Source organism: Pholis gunnellus (assembly GCF_910591455.1).
Source record: "Pholis gunnellus genome assembly, chromosome: 14".
Classification (NCBI taxonomy): domain Eukaryota; kingdom Metazoa; phylum Chordata; class Actinopteri; order Perciformes; family Pholidae; genus Pholis; species Pholis gunnellus.
In genome coordinates, this window is record NC_136541.1 from 14034740 (window position 1) to 14056343 (window position 21604).

A 21604-nucleotide genomic window follows, 5' to 3' on the forward strand; every position below is an offset into this window, starting at 1 on the left:
TGCACACCAGAGACATCGTAGGCTATTCTGCACACCTATAATAGTCACACCTACATAGATAAACCACCGTGTGCAAATACACAAGCACACACATGAACGTCCTCTATTGTACATATACCTGCATACATTATGCAACATTCACATTATCAATGCAAACATAAAGGAATATGTTTATAAATACTCATGTTTAATTTTGAATATTTCAACAGCTTCGACTCAAAGCTTTCAGTTTAGGGTTAGTCTCACATTAGCGAGCACTCGTCTGACCCTTCGCTCAATCTTTTCCATAACACATCGCACCTTTTTGATACGCTGTACATTTAGATGTGATATAATGCAACGCAGAACAACAACTAAACCATGTGAAGGACGACCACTTTGCACTTTTGCTTCTCCGCGTCTTCAGGAGAGCTGTCTTTGCATCGCTGTGCTCTCCGTCCGTCCGTCCGTCTGCTTGCCTGCCCGACTGTGTGTCGTTCTCCCAGTATGTTGGTCTTTCTCCCCACCCCCCCCCACACCCCTCCTCCCCTCCTCGTCGTCTGCTCTGGGTAGTCTTCCTCCCGGTGGGATGTGTTGCGTAGGTTGGAGTTCAGGCACAGATCTATGATCAGCTCCCTTTTGCCCAAACAATCGGGGCAACGTCACTTCTAGTCTGTCCCTAAAAGTACTAGCGTCCTGCATGTTGACCCCAGAAACACTGTGATTCACTTTGCTGCAAACACGGCGACCGTTCCCCCTCCCACATAAAAGTTGGGGGCCTTCAATATTTTCCCTGTGTGAGCATGGTGCATATATAACCCTGGTGTAATACGTTTTTTTATAATTATGACCTGACTAACAGTCATTATCACGGAGTGGAAACATGCTGAGCCTGATATGTGTTGATAAAGAAGAAGGTAGAGGCCACAATGTGCTTCTTATTTATTTTTTATTCTTGCTTCACATCACAACAAACGAAGCAATACCCCAGTGTCTAGCACATCCACTCCCCTAGAGTGCACATTAACTCCAAAAAGGGCTACAGGATTAGTGGTCTGGGATGTTTGTTTACGCACTAATACATACTGTCCACGCTTCTTTTGGCAAATTGACCCCAACGTTTCCCCTCGTGCCCCCTCGTCTACCTTCTCTGCCACAGATACACCGTCACACAGAGAGTCTTTCACAAGTGACACTATGGAGGAAGCCCAAAGGACACGCGATGTAGGACGACACCCTCCTCCCGATTGCCTGCACACTAAACCCAACTCTTTAAGGCAATAGTGGTTTGTTTGTATGTTCACGGACCCTCGTGGTTTTTACGAAGAACAAACCCCCTGAGAACACTGTTGTTTCTTTTGTTATTTTGTGCGTGCGTGCGTGCGTGTGTGTGTGAGTGTGTGTGGGTGTGTGTGGGCTGATTGTCACACCTGGCGAAATGGGATTCGAGATTGTGAGCAATATATTCTATTTACACACCTAAATGTATGCGCTGTCAATATAAATACAGGAGCACCAACTGCAATATCCAGATCCAAGGAATGGGAAAGTTATTCTAATTTGTATTTTTTATTATTTTAGCTATGGACTCATAAAATCTCCATTCTCGCTGGAGGTATGTTAGCTTGTTCTCACATTTTGGACAAGAAAGAGCGTGTTTTGTCCTTGAAGTCCTATTTGCCTTTAGGACCAAATTTGCACGAACCATAGCGCGTTTTGTTTTTTTTTCTCAAATAAAGAAGCCATCGGAGTCACCGCCAAGCATTTATGTTGTTTTCAGTCTTGTCATGTAATGAACCCCTTTACTTTTCACTGTCCTAGTCCGGCTCGTTTGTAAACTACCGACTGTCACTGCTGGCCTGTCACATGTTGTCTTTACTGAGTACTGTTGAATTCTACCAAAAACAAAACTTCTGAATGTTATTTCTCCTCAGCAGAGCCTTCTTTTTACGATCAACGGGTCAGTTAAATCCAAAACCACGACTAGCTTGGGGACACCGATTCATGCCGTTAATGTAGGCGTCCAAATTTAATTTCCATAAAATGGATCATTTTGGGTGAACTAGCCTTTTAAAAAAAGAGCTTTACCCCACATTTAACACGCAGTGCAGTTGCATTGTTTGTATGTTTATTAAGTCATTCAAGACTAAACTTGACATGTCAGGTTGTAGCTGAAAAAAAGCAACAACAGAAAAACATTTATAACCGATCATCCAGTTTCGGGCTCGTTGGTTGCCTGCTTCATGTATGTACGCACACACACACACACACACACACACACACACACTACTGCACACACACTGCACACACACACACACACCGATCTCTGCTCAAGCACAAAAGGGCACATGTAAGATGAAGCATGCATGCATGCACGCCGACACAACTCCGTGGAGACCAATGACGCCCACCCTGTGAATAGAACCTACTTACAACTGCATGATGGGAAACTTTATCGTGCCAGCACGTGTCTCTTTGATGTAACTTTTTCCATTTCTTTTTTATTTCCATAGCTATGTAATAAGTCATCAATGTTTTGTTTTCAAAAAGCTTGTGAATACGTCATCTGTAACCAATATGAATGTAGTGTCTACACAGAACTCGCATGAGAGAATTATTTTCTACAAAGGATGTTTCTAATTTGTTTCTTATCATTATTGATCGTTCTTTAATGAGGAGAAAGGGGAACCGGAATGCAGCCTGGTTGTGATCTGCTTCCTATTAAAGGGACATTTGTGTCATGATCTACACGTCTGTTTTATTATTCACTCTGTGGTACCTAAGGGATCGCATTACTGCACTTGTGTTTATTCAATTATTAAATCTCAGAATACATATGTTTGACTGATACTAACAGGAGCCTTCAAAGCCATACGTTATGAAAACGTGTACGTTTCAAAAGGAGTTTCGACAGATGCTTTATCCTCGCAGATGAAGACAACAGAGCGGTATATTGACACAAACCTTCATCCACTTCAGTCTGTTGTCGACGTGCCCTCTGACCTCTCTGTGCATGGGGGAGGGGGCTACCACTCACCACCACTTGGCTCAGGTTGAACCAGGTGTTTTAGCTCCTTCACAGTCAACAGAAGTGAGGAACAAAAGCTCAGTTGCGTTTAGTCTAACGCTGTTTATTTAAAGTTCCAGCTGTAATGCTCAAACCTGCTGGAGAGTAAAGAAACCAAACCTGGTGAACACAGTTTGTGCTACAGGAGCACAGCAGGGGTTGGCAACCATTCTGATATATTCATTTTGTCATTTAAACTTGTATTCTTTTTAACATATTGACATTATACATGGATACAAAAAAAGGATTCATAGACAGTAAACAATAACAATTAAGTTACAATTAGTTTTTTTTGTTATCAGCCTGATCCCTGCCTTGTGTTATGTGATTTGTCCGCTAGCGGGTACAGCTGTAGGGATTCTGGTGAAGGCCATTTGAGCCTTCATTACCACCTTCCAAAGAATCAGTGCTATGGAACAACTCCACAGAGAACTGTGACCATTTCTTTGTTGCATTCCCAACATTTACAACCCTGCATTAAGCCCATTTTAGACGGTTTCAAGGGTGTAAAATAATATCTATTAATAAACTATAATATCTCCTGCTGCACTTCTCTAATCTCATTGTCATGATCCTTTTGCCGTATCAGTCTCAGGCATTCACACATTCTAGTTTGAATATTTGACATTTCTCTATGAAACAGAGGCAGAGTGTAAGGTACGGGAAGAGTGTAGAAACTTTTAAATCGTGTTCTCTTTCTTTTGTTCTCTTTTCTGTCCAAAAACAGACCTGATGCTGCTCGCCATCTGTAAGTTATTCTAGAAATCCCCCTTCTCATTTAAATTAAGTAGTTCTTTAAGGTCCTTGTATGTATCCCTTTTGCCAGCCACGTATCCCAAAGAAATATATTTTTCCCGATTTTATCACTTTTTTCGACATACTATACTAAGACCGTTTCATGATTATTTCGACATACTATGCTATCTCTTTTTTCCACATGCTATACTATCACTTACTAATGACTATTTTCACCATTCAATAGTATGACTTTTTATCGAAATACTATACTATGACGTTCTTGGACATGCTATAGTGTGACTTTTTCATGGTTATTTCGACATACTATACTATTACTGTTTTCAATCACTTTTCTTCAAAATATAGTATGTCGAAAAAAGTAATAGTATAACGTACCTCGTATAGTATGTCGAAATAATTATAAAAAAGTCGTAGTGCAGGATGTCGAAAAAAGTCATAGTATTGTTTTTAATGATATATAAAGTCATAGTATAGTGTTCCATAAAGAATGTCATAAAATAGTATAGTATGCCAATTATAAAATATTAGTCATTGTATTGTAAGCCATAAAGATGTCATAATATATGGAGGAAATGAAGTCATAGTATAGTAAGCCATAAAAATGTATTGTTTGTCACAAAAAGACATTGTATAGTATATAATAAAAAAATGATGTTAGCTTAGCATAGGCAATAAAGTGATATATACCGTAAAGTGATCATATAAAGTCATAGAACAGTATGTTGTAAAGTCAGTGTTCCATAAAGAATGCCATTAGTCGTAGAATAGGATGCAGTGTAAATATAAACATGCTGTAAAAAAGCAATAGTACATCGCAAAATAAATAATTTGCTGTCAAACAAATCTTAAAGAATTTGTCGTAAAGTCATAGTATGCCATAAAAAATGAATTTGAGAAGCTGTGGTCTTTAAACATTTTGCATTTTGCCTGAAAACAGTTCCCAATTAATCTGCTGTCCATTGTCTGATTTTTTTTGTTTCAGTTCATCAGTTTATAAAAATTCCTGAAAACTGAAAGATTTCCACCAGAATCCAAACGGACATTAACTTGTTTTACAAACCAGCAGTCTATAAAGATATGTAATCCATAGCAACATAAAACAAATCCTCAAATATTAAAAGCATCAAATTGTTGACAAAAAGGCACTTTTGCTCGATAAGGGCTGTAACAAACTAAAATGGTAAATGTACTGTTGACTGATCAGTTTAGCACGACTCCAGACAACACTTTCCTTCCAAAGCTACACCTAAAGCTATTCAAGTGTTTGATTGAAGGGACTGTGGGCCATCCCAATGTTCTATTGATGTTCTATTGATGTTCTAGATTCACAAACATGCCTGAACGGCAGATTTCATTCATGCTTGTATCTGCTGCAGGTGCGTCTGTACTGCCACCATGTGGCAAAGACACCGATGATCAGGCTGCAGCACCTTTCCCCTCCGAACAGAAGAACAAATAAAGACACCAGACACAAGCTCTTATTTTACAGTAAAAAAATGAAACCAAAAACAAGACTTTATTAAAGAAGCATAAAAAATAAAACTCTTGATACATTTCTCATAACCGTCAAGTCAGCTCAAATTATACGATTATACAATTTTTCCGGCTCTTGGTTAAAAGGTCCATAAACTTTCAAATAAAATATATTTCAATTTTAAAATTTCTTCAATAATTTTCTCATTTTGTTATAAATTGCCTATATGTAGTACACAGGAAATAAGGAAAATAAAAAAATGGAAAATAAAAATAAATTTGAAGTAATAAAAAGGGTCACATTATTGTCTGGGATATTTAGGTAAGCAAATAAATTGTAAAAAATAAAATGTGTAAAAAGTTTTTGTTTTTTTTTATCTTAAAAATTATTAGCTAATGCCAGATGGCTTGAAGACATGCAGATGGTTAACTTACAAATAATGATACATGTTCTTTAGAAACTACACTTATCTTCATTTAAGTCATTTTGCTTTTGAAAACAACATCCCAATGATTGTATTCAGGGTATATACACACACAGGTCAGGCCTGAAACCTAGTTTGTCCACGTTTTACATTTTGGTTCTGCATACAAAGAATTAAAGCCAAAAATAGAAGAGCGGCGGCTTAAGGGGAGTCCCCCCCCCTTACTGGCATGGCTCTCTTTGCATCCCCCCCCCTCCTCCTCTAATCACAAAAAAAGGTCAGAGGTCACTGGCTAGCATGCCTCAGGAAACCCTGTTTTCAAACCTTTAGGGAGGAAATGGGGGAAGGGTGAGTTTGGCTCAAAAAATAAAAATCAGCAGTCAATCTGAAAAACTTTGTACCTTTTAAACAATGAAACTACTGTACATTAAACCCTAACATCCTCTTATTGGCCAGAAACATCCCAGGTGCAACACCGGGATTTACATTAGACCCATCTGGCAAATACAACACGCTTAACTCCTTTAACACGTCGACTTGAAAAGGGGCTTTAAGATCGGCCTCAAGACTCACGAGACGGCCTTCGACGGATCTGTTCATTTGGACGCGTTCGCGGCCCTGCATCTGATCCGAGGGCGCACGAGTGTGACACCAGAGCCAGTTTTGACGGGAATGATAACCGGGTTGTCGGGTCTACAGTGCACTGCAGAAGTTTAGCTCGAGAACCACTTCTAACTGGGTTTGTTGATCGCAGTGTTTCAGTAGGGAGTTGCACCAAAGCACCATGGGATAGTCTTCACTAAGACTACCGGTTCAGCTCCCGGGCAGATTTTGTTCCTACACATGTGGACACATGAATTAGTGCATTACTGCAACAGGACAGCGGCTTATTAGATTCCTCTGTGCAGCTGCTGCTGCCCTCGTCACTTAACTGAATGAACAGTCAGACAGCAAATAAGTTTAACATCCTACCGGCTGGAGCAACTTAAAAGCGCAGCAGAAACTGCCCATACTCACATATTATTGACTCAAGTAGAGCTACCCTTTATTTCCCCCTTGATATTAAAACCCGTCCTGATCTGAGACTACGTCCAGAGAGGAGGACACACTGTGACTGCAATGCCCTGCGCTCTACCGACAGGATACGAATGTGAAGACTGTATTAGGAACAGTTAGGAAATAAAATGAATTAAAAAAAAAAGCAAAACATTCTGCAGCTGCTGGGATTTGAACACAACGAGTGTCTGGAAGCCCTGGATGACCTAGCTACTAGCTGCCATAAAGGATAAAGTTCTACCTACTGCGCGTGAGCCTGAACATGTGATTGTGTGTCTGTGCAGTCAGAGGAAGCCCTTGAGAATTAGATGTGTCGTTTAAATTCTGTTTTCATGGCTTGTCTCATTCAATGAGCTGATTCCATGCATGTTCAAAAAAAAAAAAAAAAAAAAAAAGGGCCACAAACTGAAACCGTGTACGAGTCATACGTACAGTATTTAACACTATAAGAGGCGGTTACTGCAAACTCACACTGACTTCTTTAAAAACCACTAACACAAAACAGGATGCAACCGCCTCATCTGGAGTTACTCAGTAATGCTTCGAAAACATAGGACGAAGCTCAAACAGCTAACCATTTAGTGCACCACGGTTGGCCAGGAGGACAGCGCTGTATGGGTACGAGTCCTCTGAGAGAGTGCCATACAGCTTTGCCGTGAGAGTGGGGTGGAAGACCAAAACAAAAACAGTAAGAGCCGTTTCTTATCTTTTTTTAGAGGGGCCGGGAGTTACAGTGCATGAAAAGAAATTGTTCTATCGAGCCCCTTGTTATTGTTCCTTGCGGGGCCGAGAGGCCGCCTCTCCGTAACCTTATTGGACGAAAACATTCACGTGTGATATCAGAAAAGCCCTATCTTATCTTAAGAGTTCAAAATATGTCTGCGAGCCACACACTTGACAGTCACGAGTCAAAAACTAGTAGAAAATGCTAAATGAGCCGATCCGAGTGTAACAGACAGGATGTGAAAAGGAAAATGTCCCGGTGTGGATGGATCGGAGCGAGAGTGAGAGAAGTGAAGTGAAGGTCTAAAAACCAGGTCTTCTCATGGTGAGGACACATAATGGTGCAGATGTGAAAACAGCATGAGTGGGCATTAGTCACATACAGCCAAGAGAGAGAGAGAGAGAGAGCGATGTGTGGGATTGTGGGGAGGGATTGTCAGGCAGCCCAAACGTACAGAGAACTGACCTCAAACATTCCCATAGTATCACTAATGGTACGTGTCCCCCTAATTAAAAAGGATAATTAATGTGAATTAATGCAGCAGCCACATTTGAAACGTGGAGCATCCAAATTCATCCGACATGTTATTGAATTTGATCAATTTAAGTCTATTAATAGCATTCATTTTTAGCGTTACGAGAAACAGGGAGTCATCCTCAAGTGGTCCGTGGGTGTATTCCTCCGATAGGTGCCGGACTACATGTGGACCTATAAAAAAAGTTCCAAGCTTGCAGAAAAATAGCAACCACGCCGCTTAAACAACAGCATGAGTTAGAGGCAAGATGAGGAAGCAAAGGTGTGTGGGGGTAGGGGGGGGGTTGTTGGAACGGTTTGCGTCCTGTCAAGAACATTAAAATAAGGAGTAAAAAATTGCAGGCCTCATTGACAGCTCCATTGAAAAATATCTGTTAAGTACAAAAGTGTCAAAAGGAAAGGCTGTGAGAGAGAAAGCAGGCAGAGATCTGAAGAAGCCAGAATGAAGAAATGCTCCGGGTCAAAATGAAGGCCTGAAGAGAGATAAGACACTAGTTTCCTTCCAAAAGTTCACCGCTGACAGACTGAGCCCCAACCGTCTGAAGATCCAGTCTCAGTTAGCTTCACTCGGAAAATAAGTCATTGTAATTATTATTATTATTATTAATCTTGACAGTTACCAGCGAAACAAAATCAACATCCGTATCGTATCGTCATCTCTATTATGCATTTATTATGGTCCATCATGTGTGTGTGTGAGCATTATTAGTGTGAATCCTTCCATTGCCTCTGCCACAGCTAAAGCACCACTTCAGTCTTCTTCCTGCCCCCCCACCCCCCCTTCCCCATATTCTACCTCCCAACCCACTCCCCAGCCCAGGGCATTAGGAGAAGATGCGGATGCACTGTGTAGTGGGGGTGTGGCAGACGGGGCACTCTGGGTCAGCTGACTGGCAGATTTGCCCAGCGCACTCCATGCAGAACAGGTTGTGGCCGCAAGGCACCAGGGCCGCCGTCACCTCGCTCTCAAAACACACAAAGCAGTCCCTGTTGATCCCGGGGCCGACTCCGACGAGACCCGGGACCCCGGGGCCGGAGCTCCCTTTCAGCCGGCTCAGCATCCCAGAACTGAGGCCCACGCCGCTGCTGCCGCCCTCGGAGTCAGTGGGTGAGCCGCCGGGCAGGGAGGAGGCCGAGCAAGAGGAGTAACCGGTCGACGACCCGCCGGAGCTGGAGCTTGACGCTCCGGAGAAGGAGCCGCCCCCTGCGTTGCCAGACTGCAACCAGGAGAGAGTGCTGAGGGGGTCGCTCTGTGCGCGACGGGCTAGGGGATGATCCAGGGGGCCCACGCCCGTGTCCTGAGGCAGAGTTGGAGACAATCGTGGAGTGATGGCGCCGCCACTGAGGCCGCTGCTGTTGCGACGTAGAGGCTGCTGCTGCTGCTGCTGGGCGGAGCCGGCCGTCTTATTGCCTGGTCCACCGTTGACGAAAGGTGCCCAGATGTTAGCGGCACTGAACTCAAAGCCCAGTTCCTCTGAGGAGGGCAGCCCCGGGGTGGAGTCGCCCCCGAAAGTGAATCCTCCTCCAGCGCTGCTGGAGCCGGTGCTGAAGGGGCTCGTGGGGCTGCCTCCCTCGTTGGCCTTGCGACCGGTGCTGAAGTTGTCTGAGCTCATCCCGCCGTTGTGGGTGTGATAGGCTACTGAGGACGACATCTTCCGGTTCGATGAGTGATGCATGGACATGGGAACAGGAGGAGGAGGCGGGGAGGGCGGAGGAGGAGGGGGGGCAGAATGGTGGCCAGAAGCCCTGGACCACAGAGACGACCCCAGTCCTCCGCTCAGGGCGCCCAGGCCTTCTAGACTGACATCGGTGCCGTTGGAGTGGAAGTCATTGTCTCCCTGCAGGTCTACAAAGGTTCCAGTTCGCAGGGTGATGTGGGTCTCGATCTCCTCTCTCGCTCGGTCCACGTTCTCCGGCATGCCGGTCACCTCGAACACCGGGTCTTTCTCTCTGCTAGGCGTCACGATGTAGGTGTGAGTCTGCTGCTGGATGCGCTTAATAGTTGCTCCTTTTGGTCCAACAACTAAACCAACTACTCGGTAGGGTACCCTCACCTGGATGAGTGACAAAGAGAAATGCTTTAGTGTAACTACAGATGTTATATATTTAACATCCAGTTATCCCTTTGTTACCCAGCAGAGTAAACACAGTATGACGACTAAGTCACGGGGGTTTCTGTACCTGTATAGTGGTCTGTCCAGGTAGGTGTGGTGGTCCAGGAAGAGAGCCACCGCCGCCGCCGCCACCACCACCACTGCCTGCTGCTGCCGCTCCTCCTGCCGCTCCTCCTCCTCCACCAGGCCCTCCGGCTTTGCAGCGGGACGCCCGGATCATAGAGAAATGCTCCGCCGCAGAGACAATTTCACGCTTGGCCATCTCCACGTCCTCCCTGCGCCCCGTCACGATGAAAACTGGCTCCTCACCTCGGACTGGAGTCTTTATGTAGGTATTTGTTTTGGCACGCAAGGCCTTAATCTTACAACCTGGAAGATGCATAAACATCTTGGTTTTTACACAATCACAACACACGCAGTATAAATACACTTTGTACAATTACAATTTGTGATGCTGCAGTTTGTTGTGCTGGTGTTTCTAGTATTTGGCTGAGCGTATTGATGTAAGATAGATAGACAAAAGGTGTGGACTGTTATAATAGAGTATGTGTATCTAATTAACTGTCAACTTATAGGCTATTCAAAACATGTAGTCAATTTAAAACTGCTGTTGGGTACGGAAGTGATGTGTTCGTGCAACGTAACAGAACTAACACAAAAGCAGAAGACACTATGCAGGATGTTCACGAGGAGTCTGTCTGTCAAAACACCAAGCCAGTAGCTGCTGCACTGCTCGCGTCAGCTCGTGCTCTGTTTCTTTAAATATGGACGCTTCATTCTCGCCGACCAATGAGGCACGCGGAGTGTGATGTCATTCTGGGAAGCAGAAAGCATGGCTTTTTCAAACAAAGAGAACAATGCCGTAACGCTGCCGCGGCTGCGACGGGCGAACCAAACCCACAACATTAGTCTATTTAAAGTGGAGACCATACGCTGATTAAGAAAACCCGATACAAATTTTAAAAAATGACATGTATACAACGTAGCGACTGATACTGGAGCAGCAGCGGCAGACAGCGCTGGGTGCAGGGCGTAACACCGCCCAGCCCCGTGTTTGTGCGTCTGCTGCTCCGTTTCAGCTCCAAATCTGCTCAGCAGAGACCGTAATAATACACCATACATGTCGACATGAGCTAGAAATGTGCGTTCCGTGTCCACGGCTGCCCATTAGGGTCTGCGATACATAAAATCAACATATTTCCTTTGTCTGGTGCAGGCTGCTAGACATGTCCAGACTCCCGACAATCTGCCGCTTTGTCTGACCCTCTCCCACCCCTCCCCCTCTCTGCTGATCATCAACCGCACTCTCTCTCTCTCTCTCTCTCTCTCTCTCTCTCTCTCTCTCTATGTTGGGGCATTGTTTTAATATTGTTTAAAATGGAATATGAATATAGCCGGTGACGCTTTTTGGTGGCGCTCCCGCAGCATGCTGACATTTAAAGACACAAACGGTGAATGCACACCGAGCAGAGCACCAAGCTCGGGCTGTAAAAGTTCAGAGACCCTCCTCTCGCCAGACTGCCACCCAAACAAAGGACACCCGGACTGCATGCTGCCTGAACAGGCGGCCCAAAAACATAAACACCAAATAATTCATCACTAACTAAACTGCACCACACACACCCCCACCCCCGTGCTCTTACCTTGTCTCCCCACTATTTCGGCCACATGTTCGGAGCTGGGGACGGGCACACACTCCGTCATGTTGACACTTCTTTTCCTGCTGCAGAGGACGGAGCTTTGTTCTCCGTGGAGCATGGGGTGCGAGCCGGCCATGTGGTACCCGCCCGTGCCGTAGTACTCCGGGGATGGAGAACAAGACGACGGCGAGTCCTGGGACCCGTTGGGATGCTCCATCATCTGTAGATCCACGTAGCCCACACCGTTGCAGCCCTCGGAACCCGGACCCTGGGTCACATCCATAGTGTCCACAAGCCCGCCGCCCACACAGTCCACCTTCTCCAGGGCCATGAGTGACAGCTGGTCCAGGGCGAAGCGAAGCGCCTCTTGGTGGTCCTCTTCCCGGGACTCGTGGTCCGTCTCTCGGAGCAGACCGACCCCGTTGTGCTGGCTGCTGATCACCACGTCGTGGTCCATAATCTCGGGGTGGAATAAAGGGCTAGGCATAGTCTCTCCGTGGATCTCACATCAGATCGCAGATGCCTAATGGGAGTGAGCTCACCCTCTTCTGAAATTAAATTAAAAAAACAAAAAAACAACATTAAAAAGTGTTTTGTTTACAATTTAAACCCAAAACAGGAGCGGAGATGAGCACCGTGCAGCCACCTATCAGCCACAAACAGCCGCGTGCGTTCGCGGTGTTGATTTGGGCGCCTTGCTTTGTCTGTTGTTGCTTCTTGTCTGACAACTGAAGCCATCCAGGAGGCTGGCTGTTTTCTCAGCTCGGGTCTGTTTTTAACACAAGTGAACAAAGTATTCATACACACAGATACGAACAACCCGCGTGGCACCAACTCCAGACACACATTTATGTACTGATCGTATTTTTTTTAAAAGAGGGGTTTATTCTGTTGTTAGCTGTTAGCTAACAGGCTAGCTCCACATAGTCGGCACTCAGTCACGTTGTCGACCCCTTTGTTTGGGAGCACCACGGCTAGCTGGTTAGCTCTGCTCTGACAGTCTCGTGCTCGTTCTCAACGGCAGCCGCGTGGGTTTTTTTAAATTAAACAAGTGAGAAAACAACATTAACTTACTTTATCTGGCCTCTGTCGACGAGATCCTGTCTTCGCTTGACGCCCAGTTTTTCGTGGGAGAGATGAGAAGCAGCCAGAAGCGGACCTGTGCGGTGCTAGGGAGCTAGCGGGGGAGCTAACTAGCACGCCAAACGGGGGGCGTAGGAGAAAAACGTTCAACGCCGAATAGAGAGCACTGTTGTTTTTTTTGTCTCTTTCTGGAGAGTCGAAGCGTATTCCTGGGTGTGTCACTGGGTCTTCATTCTGCGCACCGTCAGGAAGACGGCAGCTGAAATCCAAGGTTAGCAGTTACCTTTTAGTTAAAACACACACAGTGGCTCTCTCGCTCGCTCGCTCTCTCTCTCTTTCTCTCTGCTGCTGCTGCTGCTGCCTGACCCCGGTCGGTCCGCCGCCTTTGTCTCGCCAGGCGCACGCCGCTCCGTCTCCCGCACACGGCACTGACGTCACCCGCGACACAACAATAGGTTCAAAGGCCACATGCAGCAAAGGGGGGGGCATCCACGGCCAAGTCACCTCTGCTGGCACTATTGTGTCTGGCAGTCTGCAGGGCACTATTTCATCTCCCTCTCCTGTAGTGCATGTTTTGCGACCCGGCTGTTAACGCATTGATACACGTTTTTTTTTTTAAATGTAGTCATATTTGGGTGTGTTCATCATGGCTACCGATGAAGTGCTTTGGGTGGTTCAACAACAACGTTGGATGGTGCTCATGCACACTGCATGTGTGTGTGTTTTTCTTTCTAGGTAGTAAGAAAATAAAAATGATATAAAAAATAATCATGGGCAATATGTTCATGTCAACGCTCTTATAGGCAACACCTTTTCTTGCATCATGAGCTGAAAGGAATAAATTATAGGGTTTATAATTTTTTTCAAATTTGAACAAAAATGAAATTTAAATACCAACAGTGACAGAGTTAAATGTCATTGAAACTATTCGTATTGACTGTGAAAACAGTCCGCCCTGAAATATATTTATATATTTTTTGTACCGAGCTCTCTTTGTTGTCCCCAGGCAGTGTTTCCTTGCTGATACGATACAAAGGGGGGGATTTATTAGATAGCACATGTATGAGAATATCACTATGTGTTATGTGCTTAATTTAACAGAAGTGTTGAGATCTTTTTCAGCAGAAACGCCTTACCAGGGATCGGGGTCACACATTAGCCGTGGCATGAAATATAAGCAATTTATTATGTATTTGTAAGCTGTTACAATGATTAATGCATTGTCCCCGACACAAACAGTTGCATTTAATTGTACTGAAAAGAGTAACTCTGGAAGATACCAACTTATATTAGCATTGGCTCAACAGACAGTGGATTTTGTAAAGGAGGACTCATCACAGGGACTAACGTCGTACATGTAGGCATGAGAATATTATATAAAGACTTGAACAATGTGAACCCATCCTTTACGGAAGAAGGGACCTTTTAATCACAAAATCTAAAAACATGTCCACCTACTACAACCTCCTAGATTTAAAAATGATAATGACCCAGAAAAAAACTAAACACCAGCCATGAAAGAGCTGCATTTATTTCACAGTGGTATAGAGACAAATAAGGATTCTTGTAATGAGGTACAGTACATCATGTTACGAGGTACATCAGTGTTTTATTGTTTTTTCTGAAGGTACACACTTTTTCTGTTACATATTAAACTCAAATGTAGCTGGCGAAAGAGTACTGAAAAATCTTTTGTCAACACAAATACCGTGACTTAAACTTCAAAACCATGTAAACTCAAGTTATTGTGAGCAATAACACTGCTTTGAGCTGTAAAAACATGAAATCAAACAAACTAAACTTGATTAGTCACAGCCACAACAGTGCCGTGTGCATGTAAACATACTGCAACCTTTCTATGCTTCCAAACGTAACACAATACCTGCAGTGCCAGAGTAAAATATAAAAGAGCAACGTGTCAAAAAAGAAACACACTTAAGACGTCAACATGAAAGGATACATTCAACACAAACACACACACACGCTCACACACATCAGGTTTGTGTTTTTGACTTTACTTTGAGCTTGAACAGCTGTTTACTAACTGTAACACTGCATTGTGTAGAGAATCATCCACAACTGCCGCAAACCGCCTTAAAAGTACAACCACTTACAGGAACAGTAATTTCGTTTGACTCAATATAGTATCAATGATGAAACGGTGATGTCATCGGGACATGAAAACGCTGAACAGAATGGAAAGTCTAAAGAAAGTCGCCTTACATTAGTAGAGGTAAAAATGAACTGGAAATCCAAAGCACCCTTCCAGAATTACACTATTGAATGTAAAAAATAATAATAATAATAATAATATTAAAGAAAACAGTCTTTGTTTAGGTAAACAAAATCTGCAGAACGTCTGCATTTAGGGTCTATTTCAGTTCAAAGTGTATAAAAATCTTCATGGAGCCAATTATTTGATAATGAAAGGAGTTTACCAGCAAACTTCACGTCAAACGAGCCTGTGGGAGAGAAGAGAAGGAGACACGTTAGATGTACTGAAGTTCATAACAAGACAAACAGAGGAAATGGATATAGCGACACTGGAACCTGTAGTTTTGTGTACCTTGGCTATAATTCCTCCTTGTCCACCTGCTCCACCTGCTCAGCCTTCTCCTGCTCAACCTTCTCCTCCGCTTTGTTGGCTGCAGTGGCGTCCTCTATGTGAGCCAACATATCAGCTGTGAGGGCTTCCTCGAGCCGCCTCCTCACATTCTGCACCAGGTCCTCCTGCTTCCTAAGAGACACAGACAAGGATCATTCTAATTGTATCTGCCAATCATTATCTTTCTTCGGTCTACAAAATGTCAGAAAATATTGAAAAACTGTCAGTTCCTCAAACTCCAAGATGCTGTTTTTAAATGGCTTGTCTGGTCAGTTCAATTCACTCAAATGTTCTGTTTAATCTGACAGAGAAAAGCAGGAAATCTCCATATCTGAGAGCCGGACATCTTCTGCCATTATTGCATGAAATATTGGTGGCACTTATGTATACAAAACTTTCACGGCAAAGAGTGCTGTGAGACAAAATCTGCCACAGTCACCCATTTAGTCAGAACATTTACACGACAGAGAGTTAACGATACGATTATTTTGACCGTCTTAACCAAAGTCTCTTCATCTACCTTCACCAGTGGGTTAATAAGGTCCTTAAATAGATTATCATCACTGCAGAGTAGGTTACTCTCAACAGCCAACTGCTGAGCACAATGTATGTGATCATGCAGCAGGCATGTATTAGGGCTGGTTTATAAGGCAAACATCTTCTATCACAATATAGATCATTTTATCTTTATCTTAATAATGATTTATATGAGAAAAAAAAGCATATATTCTGTTAATTTACATTGACATGAAATGACCACATGGTAAAGCACTTTACTCATGTCTGAATTGAATATTTCACAGTGAAAAGTACTGAGTATTATCACAATTAATTTAGACCTTTTGTGCAAAATGAACATAAGTTTCAAGAAAATTGCAGAGAACAAAATAATGAATATATGCAGCTATACACGGACGATGTTTACATGCATGCACACACATCTGGAGAAGTCAGATTAAGACAATAGTTGGATTTAACTACAGAATTCTTATCAATTCAGATGTTTTTGAGAAAGCTTAGTTAGTCTGTGCTTGTTTATCAACTTAGACGATGCACTTGCGTATAACGATATCGAGATATAATGACTTCATCACGATACGATTCCACTGAAACACGATAAAGTATCATTGAATTAATCGCTCTACTTTACAGGAGAAGTGACAAAAACACAAAACCAGCTTGCTAGCTATTTAAGTTGACTGTAGCTCATTTAAAGCTTGGTGCTGTTTTCTCAGGCAGAGGACACACGTACACTCTTCAATATGTAACAGCAATAACAACCGTTTCACTAGTTCAGCAACTCAGCGTGATAACCCACAACTAACAACAGGCAAAGCATTTACACCACCGTGTTACTATATTGGACAGCTTGAACGGCCAACTTAAAATGTGTGCCCAGCGGTGGATTCAGCCTATCGTCATTTTCCAATGAATTCATAAGATTAATCAACCCTACATTAGAGGTGTGCAAATGTCTCAATTCTAAAAAGGTGTATCGCAATTCGGACATGGACGATTTTGCATGGATGCAGTGACAGAACATAATCAGTTTGGTTTCATTTTAGCGCAGCGAGTCTAAAATGCGTTTTTACTGTCGCGTTCTCTCTCCTCTGCGTGGAGCAGAGAGACATCACTCGGCAGTCCACCTTTGCTTGTTGCTCTTGCAGGCTGAAATTCAACCGTGGTGTTGTTAAACCTGTCGGGAGAGGCTGCGACTTAAACCAAGAAAGAGTAGAAGAGCTACGAGTAAGGAACACTCTGCTAGGCAAATGTATGTGGTGTAAAATGCCAAAGACATTCAGGAGGTGCCCTGTTAGAGCCATGTCAAAACCGGACTCTTGTAGATTGCAGCACACTCGCTGCACTGCAGAAGGATTTACGTTATGCATCGAGAATCACTGTGCTTTTGAATTGTTGACGGGTGAATCGTAGCTGAATTGTGAGGCCAGTGAAGACTCCCTTCTCTACTCTACAGTGAGGGAAGCTGCAGCCGTGCTGCTGGTGTGAACAGCTTACCTGATGTCATCGTCAGTCACCACAAAGGCCTTGCAGAGAGGTTGTGATGTGTTGAGCCAGACTCCCGGGTTTTTCTCCACAGCAGCAGTGAGTTGTCCAGTGACAGGTGAGGGGCTGGTGTGCAGAGCACTGGCGATGGCAGAAAGAAGTGTTTTATCTGAACACGCAGGCCCAACACCTAGAAAGAGGACAACAGGGAGGCATAAGTCAAGCAAAAAAATTCACTGCTGTGAATCGCACAATGTCGTCACGTTTGTTTCGGTTACGCTCACCCTGTAAGCCTTTGGGAAGATCCATAGTTTTCACCAGCTCCTCTGCGATATCGAATGCATTCAACCCGCCCAGCTTCCTCTCCCAGAACAACTGAAGATCGAAGCAAATCAAAAATACTAAAATAATTTCCTTGTTAAGTTTCGAGCATTGTTTTCCACAAACTGAATATGTGAATCGTTATATAATGTATTGAAAAAGCTAAAAATGAATAAAACAACAGCAAAGCCAGAAAGACACAACACAGAACACTAAGGTTTCATATTGGTCAACATGACAGCTACTTACAGGAACAATTTCATTTACCCTTTTTAGTGTTAATGAATGAAAGAACCTACTTGTTTGGGTTGGTCCACAGCCTTCTGTGGGTCGGTCTTCACCTTGTTGTTGGGGTGATTTGTAACCTTGGTCACGGGTTGTTTGAAGATGGATGCCGTCTGTCGAACTGGTAGTGTTGTGTTTAAATCCGGCTTGTTCTTTGAGAGAGACGATACAACAACTTTGTTACACACACACACACACACACACACACACACGTTACTGTACAAACCTACACGGTTGTATGACTGAGTTATTGTTAGTTTCATCGGTACAGAACAGGAGGTACAGTGGCATCCCTTCAGTACTTCCATGCAGTGAGAAGAGACGATGGAAACATCACAATGAACCGGGACGATTATTTTGATTATGAGCAGTTTGGAGAGAAAAAAAAAGGTCCTTCAGCAGCAGAAATAAAAAGCTGTGATGATGTCACCGTTTTACAGAAGCACTGAATACCCCGAGGCAGTACAGTCATCAGTTAATCATAAAACAACATCTGTGGGAGAGGTTTAACAGCAAGGGAGGCAACAACACGGCCTATTGTAACTCTGAAGGAGCTACAGGTTTCCACTGCTAAGATTTAGATGTGTCCAAAACCATTTGCTACCTAGTAAACTATATATAATGTTTAAATTATAACACAATATATATGCATATAGTCATGTTAGGAATCTAGATGTAAAGCTCACTAGAGTAAACTATTTAATGTTTATCATGTGTAGACCATAGTAACTGTGTACGCCACAAATGTTGCCTGGGCCATTCAGTTCTTTATGATACAATGAGACTTGAGCTATTTGGCCGTATTATTAAAACTTAACTTTATGTTTTGGGTTCAAAGCCAAACTGTGGATGTGTCTTGGAGACACTAAGTCGATCCAAAATATGTGGCAGGTCCACATGGAACGTGGGCTTGAGCAGGTTTACACGGAAGAAAAACGTCAAGAGTCAAAACGTACAAAGCCGACACAAACCTTTGGATGTAATCATTGCCACCTGTGCCTCCACGGATTACTTTGGTTAACTTTTAACATGGAAATATTTATTGCGTCATAAAGTTAAATAAAAACCCCTTCGATTCAATTGTGTAAAAACAATAACATGAATATATTGTATCGGTATAAACACTAATTTAACGGTCATTCACGCCTCATACAAACCCAAAGCAAACACATTCTCACCCTGTTCTGATGGTTGATTTCGTACAGGTTCTTGTGCCTGCTGCGCTGCACTTTGGTCAGGAGCGACCATCCAGCCCGGGAGTGGCTGGCATTCACATCTGGGTGAAGGCTGCCGCCCAGACTGCGGACTATCTGCGGCTTGTTGAGGATGCGCTTAATCGGTACACTGGAGAGAGAAAACACAAAACCAGTCATCACAACGTTCACCTCTTCAATACCTGAGGCATTGAAGCGCTTAAGGCACCCATACATGGCTTCTTAGTTATTCTAAACGGTGGGAGTGGGCTGTAGCTTTGTGTGGGGAGACACTTGCAACTTAATAAATAATCAAAAGTAGGTTTTCCTACATAACAAGGTGTCAGGAAATGTCAGGCAAACACATCTGCACACGCCCACAGCTGCTGAAGTAGTTTTAATCAGCCACAGTACGTGTGGGTGCTCTCTGTGTGTGTGTGTGTGTGTGTGTAGGTGGAGCTTTGAGGTAGAGAGTCGCGATGACTCTGTACCTGTAATACAACAGGCTGCCTCCTTCCAAGAGTGAGCTCACTAACGTTACTCAGACCGGGGGGGGGGGTTTACAAACGGATAAGAACTACACACGAGGCGGCATATTCCTAATTACCTACAAGTTTTAACAAGACAACCGAGCTGCAGCTGATGTTTTATAGCGCACGCTCACGACTGGCGCAGACGTACCGGGGCCCAACGCACCGCAGGTCATGCGTGTGTAAACAATGAAACTTAGCTAGCTAATCAAGCTAGCAGCGTTGGCAACGTCAACGTACCCGCGACCACACTATCAATGACTATTGTTCAAAGTTGCGAGTTTACAAACTTAATCAAGTCAAAACGAGCTAACGCCTGCGTTTAGCTAACGTAACAAAAGTGTAAATAACACAGACTTGACAATTAGCTTAGTGTTGTTCTAAACGCATGTATGCATGCGTGCATTTCCTGCAGAGAAACTTTCATCTTAAGTCCTTCGACTGAGCGGTTTTTTAAAGTCTCACCCTTTTCTCTCCATGGTCTTGGTTGTCTTGCTTTGCTTGTCCGGGATTCTGGCTTGTAAAAGATCAGAAGCCAGCTAGCTGCCTATTGTTGCAGTCATAGTTTTTCACCGAGTCTGGTTTGTTATCGATCCACTGCCTGTCTCCCGTCAGGACCTTCACAACTGCAGATCACTCCGCCAGAGGGCCTTGTAACACAATGAGCGGAAGACATCCGCGACACTCCTGTAAAAATAGTCCGAAAATGACGCGCCGGGTCACAAAGGATCTGTTAGCTGCACACTGTGAGAGGTGGAAAGTAACTCATATTGAAGTAAGTACATTTTATTAAGTACCACACTTTGTACAGTTGAGGTTCTTTTGTACTAGATTTAAGAGAAATCATTTTACTTCCTAACTCACAACGTTGCACACAGAGTATCTGCACAATAATACATACTGTAAATATATCTATAAATTAAACTGAGTAAAGTGGTTGACACAACACAACCTGGACCTGGCTAAATTAAAATGCTGCTTAAACATTAGTCAATAACTTATATCGAAAAATCATTCCGTATGAGTACTGTAAATGATATTTAGAACATTTTGCTGCTAACTATGTCCTTTTTGTGTAATTTTATTCCAGGACTAATACCAGTAATGGGCTCACTTTACATTATTGCATATTATTTACTTTGCAACCTGTAGTTGTAAAAAAAGTATAAGACTCTTATACAGAAAAAAGTAGTCCCACCATCTAACATTTAAATTCAGTATCGGAACAGTCGTCTCTCCCAGATTGTTTGGCTGCTCTTTTAATACACGGACGTGTGTTCTGATGATTTCTAAGGGCTTGATTAGCCTGTTAACACCTTTATTATTATTATTATTATTATTATTATTTAAGCCTTTATTATGATCAGCTGTAGTTTTTAGGTATATACACACAAATCAGAGGCTTAATTCAGGATCTCCTTGATCTGACCAAACGTTAAGTCCAAGCAATGTGTACTGGGCTGCATTCAGGATACAAATACACTTCAGTTTAATTCAACTTAATATTAAATCATTGCAAGTGAAATAATTATACACAACCACAACATAGGATACATCTCACATACTTTACTTCTCTCCAAAACAATTACAGTGTGACATGAAGGACAGAGTTTTTCTACTGGTGAATCAGGTGTGACACACATGAGAATGATAAAATAAATACCTGACCCCCCCCCCCAAAAAAAACTAAGTAAGAAAAGAAAACAAAAGTCCATTTATCGTTGGTGTTTTCATATTCCTTCCATCCAAGTTGTCGCTGGTTGAGGAACTTTGAAATGACTCCAGTGCATTTCATGTGGCGATGGTGAACAG

The 21604-nt window shown here is 43.3% G+C and overlaps 2 protein-coding genes across 2 annotated transcripts; both read right to left on the reverse strand.

The window, feature by feature from the left end:
* Positions 1-7162: 7162 nt before the first annotated feature.
* LOC306705719 (RNA-binding protein MEX3B) lies at positions 7163-13187 on the reverse strand. Its single transcript, XM_079172547.1, has 4 exons — positions 12846-13187; positions 11775-12319; positions 10199-10500; positions 7163-10071 (listed from the first exon to the last, which is right to left on the reverse strand). Exons 2-4 carry the CDS (start codon positions 12256-12258, stop codon positions 8842-8844), a joined length of 2016 nt encoding a protein of 671 aa, XP_079028673.1. The 5' UTR covers positions 12259-12319; positions 12846-13187; the 3' UTR covers positions 7163-8841.
* Positions 13188-14432: 1245 nt separating this feature from the next.
* mbd3a (methyl-CpG binding domain protein 3a) lies at positions 14433-20404 on the reverse strand. Its single transcript, XM_079173794.1, has 7 exons — positions 20258-20404; positions 19248-19413; positions 18084-18221; positions 17748-17838; positions 17476-17653; positions 15421-15591; positions 14433-15316 (listed from the first exon to the last, which is right to left on the reverse strand). Exons 1-6 carry the CDS (start codon positions 20269-20271, stop codon positions 15426-15428), a joined length of 753 nt encoding a protein of 250 aa, XP_079029920.1. The 5' UTR covers positions 20272-20404; the 3' UTR covers positions 14433-15316; positions 15421-15425.
* Between the last annotated feature and the right edge of the window lie 1200 nt (positions 20405-21604).